Below are 3,724 nucleotides of genomic sequence, written 5' to 3'. Positions count from 1 at the left end.
ATGGATCAAGTTCCGTGGGTAGCAGCGGCGCTCAACCTTCTCAGCCAAGGCCGTACGAACGTCGTGAGGGCGAATCTAGCGGCCCGTTTGGTTGATCCTCGAGGGTCGCTTCAAGCGTCCGAACAGAAGAGCCAGGATAGAACGTTCAGTGGTCGCAAAGGCTTCTCATCTCCAGTCTTCGTTTTTCTTTTGCCGTCCCGTGATCTACCAGCGTCAGGCTACCTCTGGAATGATACTCTGACCGTGGAGTGCACGATCACGGTGCTCAAGGACATGCCGGTGCCGATGGTCCCGGTGAGCCAGGTGCTGCCCATGCCATCCTCTAACTTGCACCAGCACCTCGCTGAGCTCCTGCGTGCCGGGACTGGAGCGGATGTCACATTCGTCGTGGCCGTTTCTATCTAAATGACCGTGGAGATGTACCAATTAAAATTACAAAGGTGATCGTTCTATCTAAATGATGCTCTTGAAATGGCACAACCTAGCTGGAATTCCAATATTTATTTCTAGCCACGTAAATACTCTCATAGTATTACAATACCAACAAGCCCTGATAGGTGATTTTCTCTCGTTATCACTGCAAGAAATTTATTTATTGTCATCCTAATGATCAAGATGATGATATGTTTCATTCATTTGCATAAAGTTGTCCGGATAGTTAGTATTTAGTTTTATGCACTCATGGGATGGTACAATATTTGTTCATCCAGTTTGCAATGCGAGTACTCTATGCTTACATTCTTACATTTTTATGTGAAGAAAACTTCATGTTAACGTACATTGCTTGTGCATGATGGCTACCAGTTGAGAAGAAGGTTTTGATACACATAGTAAAGTACTTGTCTAATGAAGTTGAGGATACCTTACGCGCATCAATGGACCATGGATTTAAAAAATCTGGGATAATATGCCGGTCCTTGCATTTTATACTCATTACATTGAATTATGTGAAGTAAACCTTAAGAGGTTTCAATATTATGTTTTTTATGTACTTAAATATTTACATGAATTAGTTACAAGTGCAATATTTGTGACACTACACATAAGGTAAGGAACCGGGCATTCCACTAGTAATTAAACAAAGTCCTTAAACATTATTTCCATAATATATAAGTAACCACTGCTTGCAGTTTTTCTTGAAACTGAGGAATTAGTTTTGTTTAAAGTGGTTCGCAATTTGTGAATTTGATAACTTGGCTATTTTATCTCTTGTTTGCCATTCTCAGCATCGAAGTAAATTTATGTATACGAACATTTGGTCTTCATTTTATACCTATTGTTAATACATAGAATATTCATGCCGCTATTATAATTTAACACATAGAAGTTAAAGCAACCATCGTCTTGTATCACGGAAGTCATCGCTCTCGATCATGGTGCGCCAACTCCGGCAAACACACTTGAGCCTTGCAAGTGCTTTGTGAGTCGTTTCTTGTCGTAGTAGCACCAGTGACATGGGGAAGATGATGTCCTCATGAGGCTTCCCAGGGGAGGCAACACTTTCCTCGTACACTGCAGCATGTCTGAAGATCATGTTATCATCAGCGAGTGAGCTGAGATCCTCCATCTGGCCTGTTCCAGCAGAGTATATGCACATCCTAAAGTCTGGTATATACGACAAGAACCATGGTTGTATGAGCACGATGCGACGACCATTGTCAGCAATGGCGAGGGGCCTGATCCCTCCCCCGGGCCTCATGAACGCAATGATTTTTGGCGCCAAGTTGATTCGGTGCCGAAGATCCCATGTCACTGTTTCATGTTCACGCAGTACCCAGATGTCATAGCAGGTCGGCGTGTACAAACTTTCGCTGCAGAAAAGACATAGATGCCCACCAATGTCTGTCGAATATGCCTTAAGTTCATAGAAAATTTTCCCATCCACCGGTGAGGGCAGTGGCAGAATCTGAAACTTCTCACTGTCTAGGGAGAATGACACCACAAACATCTCTTCCCGCCAGGAGTTTAGCCTAGGCTTGGCTAACCAGTGTACGTGTCCTTGCGCAAAGACACTTGTCTCATTTGCATTTACCCAGCCCGGCGGTTTCGCTTGGTCACCGCCCTCTGCCGGCCGCCAAAGCCCCGCTCCGGAGTTGATCACGTAGACCTCACATCCGGCGAGCCAGGGACGTGTGTCCACACCACAGCCGCGATAGTAGATGCGCACAACTTTGTGCTTCTTGGTGCTGGTGTCGTAGCCAAGCGCCAAGCTTGCATAACTGTGGGAAGCCTTCGCATCGGCGACACCACGGGCTGTTGGCCTCCCCTCGGGAAGGACCGCCATCTGGCCGGTGGACGGGTTGAACACGTGGTGCGCCCGTGCAGCGGCAGCTTCGAGGACAACGAGGCCGCGACACTGCTGCGTGACGAGGCGCGGAGCGATGTTGGCCGGGGCTCTATACGGGGCGTTAATGCCCCTGAACGCCGGGAGAGGGAACGGACAGCGGACGCGCGTGAGGGCGCGGGGGACATCCATGGTCGTTGTGCTGACAGGGTGGTCCGGCGAGCATGTCTGCAGCACCGGCGGACGTCCGTCGCACCAGCGCCTGTCCTGCAGGAGGAGAATCCTGGGGCCGCCTTGGCGGTTGGAGAGGCGGAGGTGGAGGTCGACGAAGTCGTCGGAGGCGAGCGTGGCGGCCCAGCCGCGAGAGAGGCAGCGGCACCTCTGCGCGTACTTGCCCGGCAGCCGCGCGAAGATGTCCTCCATGACATGGTCCGGGAGTGACGGGCATCGCTGGTGTGCCGGATGGCCGGCGGCGGGTAAGTGCTGGTTTGGAGTACGCGATCGATCCAAACGAGAACGGACAGATCGATCCATGCCTTTTTTCAATCTCTTCCTTCCGTGAGTTTAGGATCTTGGTTTTGATTGCAAATCAAGTCGTCAGCGCGTAAATCAGTTTTCCTAAGGGTTCCTATTGTGGGTTTATATGTGAGGTGGACACATAGGAAAATTATTCTCCATCTCCAAAAGGCGCTATCTTGCGTGGGCGCTATAAAAACAGCCAGTATGCACCGCGCGGAGAAGAAAGCGGCCCTCCAGCAGGCAGCTATCCGTGGCGGCGTTGCAAATTTTTTGGGATGCGCGGTTTTTGCACCATCCGAGGCGCGTAGCATATGTTCGGACACTTGCGAATATACAATGGCTGGAAATTTCGCCCGCGCCATCCATTTCCCCACCGGCGCCGCCGCACGATTCCACCGGCGCCACCGCACGATTCCACCGGCGCCGGTCGATTCTGCCGCCGGCCCCGCTGTAGCTTGCCGCCGTGCCATAGATCCGCCTCGCCCACGCCTCCTCCCGGCAATTCCGACCGCTCCACCGCGTTGTACCGAGACGTCGCCACCGCCACCGATGGGCACAAGGCCGACGCTTCCTCCTCGCCTGTCCCGCGCCTCCTCCTCTTAGTAGCAGCGCGCTCGAGCGGCGCCCATGTCATCGTTGTCGATCCTACTGCAACATGGCGCAGCCAAGATGCTCGCCGGTTTGCTCGCAAGGTATGTGCCTCCACCGACCGCCATCATTTTGTCAATTTTTTTGCTACTAGCTAGTTGTAGTGAAGTAATTTCATATGTATATTTTTAGAATTCATCATACCATTCATCGGATGACGAGTACGACCTAGAGAAAGAAGAAAACATATCCATACTATTAGGATACCGCGTCGTCAAGAAGCCAAAAATAGGTGGATCGGTGTTCGGTAGACAGAAGTTGTGGAGAGAAAGG

At 50.7% G+C, this 3,724-nt stretch overlaps 2 protein-coding genes across 2 annotated transcripts; one reads left to right on the top strand and one right to left on the bottom strand.

Annotated features, from left to right (window-relative positions):
* On the top strand, positions 1-405 carry LOC127315113 (uncharacterized). Its single transcript, XM_051345637.1, has one exon. The coding sequence runs from the start codon at positions 1-3 to the stop codon at positions 403-405; it is 405 nt and encodes a 134-aa protein (XP_051201597.1).
* Positions 406-1,327: 922 nt separating this feature from the next.
* On the bottom strand, positions 1,328-2,707 carry LOC127315115 (F-box protein CPR1-like). Its single transcript, XM_051345639.1, has one exon. It carries the CDS (start codon positions 2,705-2,707, stop codon positions 1,328-1,330), a length of 1,380 nt encoding a protein of 459 aa, XP_051201599.1.
* Between the last annotated feature and the right edge of the window lie 1,017 nt (positions 2,708-3,724).

This window comes from Lolium perenne, chromosome 7 (assembly GCF_019359855.2).
Source record: "Lolium perenne isolate Kyuss_39 chromosome 7, Kyuss_2.0, whole genome shotgun sequence".
Taxonomy (NCBI): Eukaryota; Viridiplantae; Streptophyta; class Magnoliopsida; order Poales; family Poaceae; genus Lolium; species Lolium perenne.
Note: the sequence above shows the minus strand (reverse complement) of the source record. Positions and strands in the feature narration are given on the sequence as shown.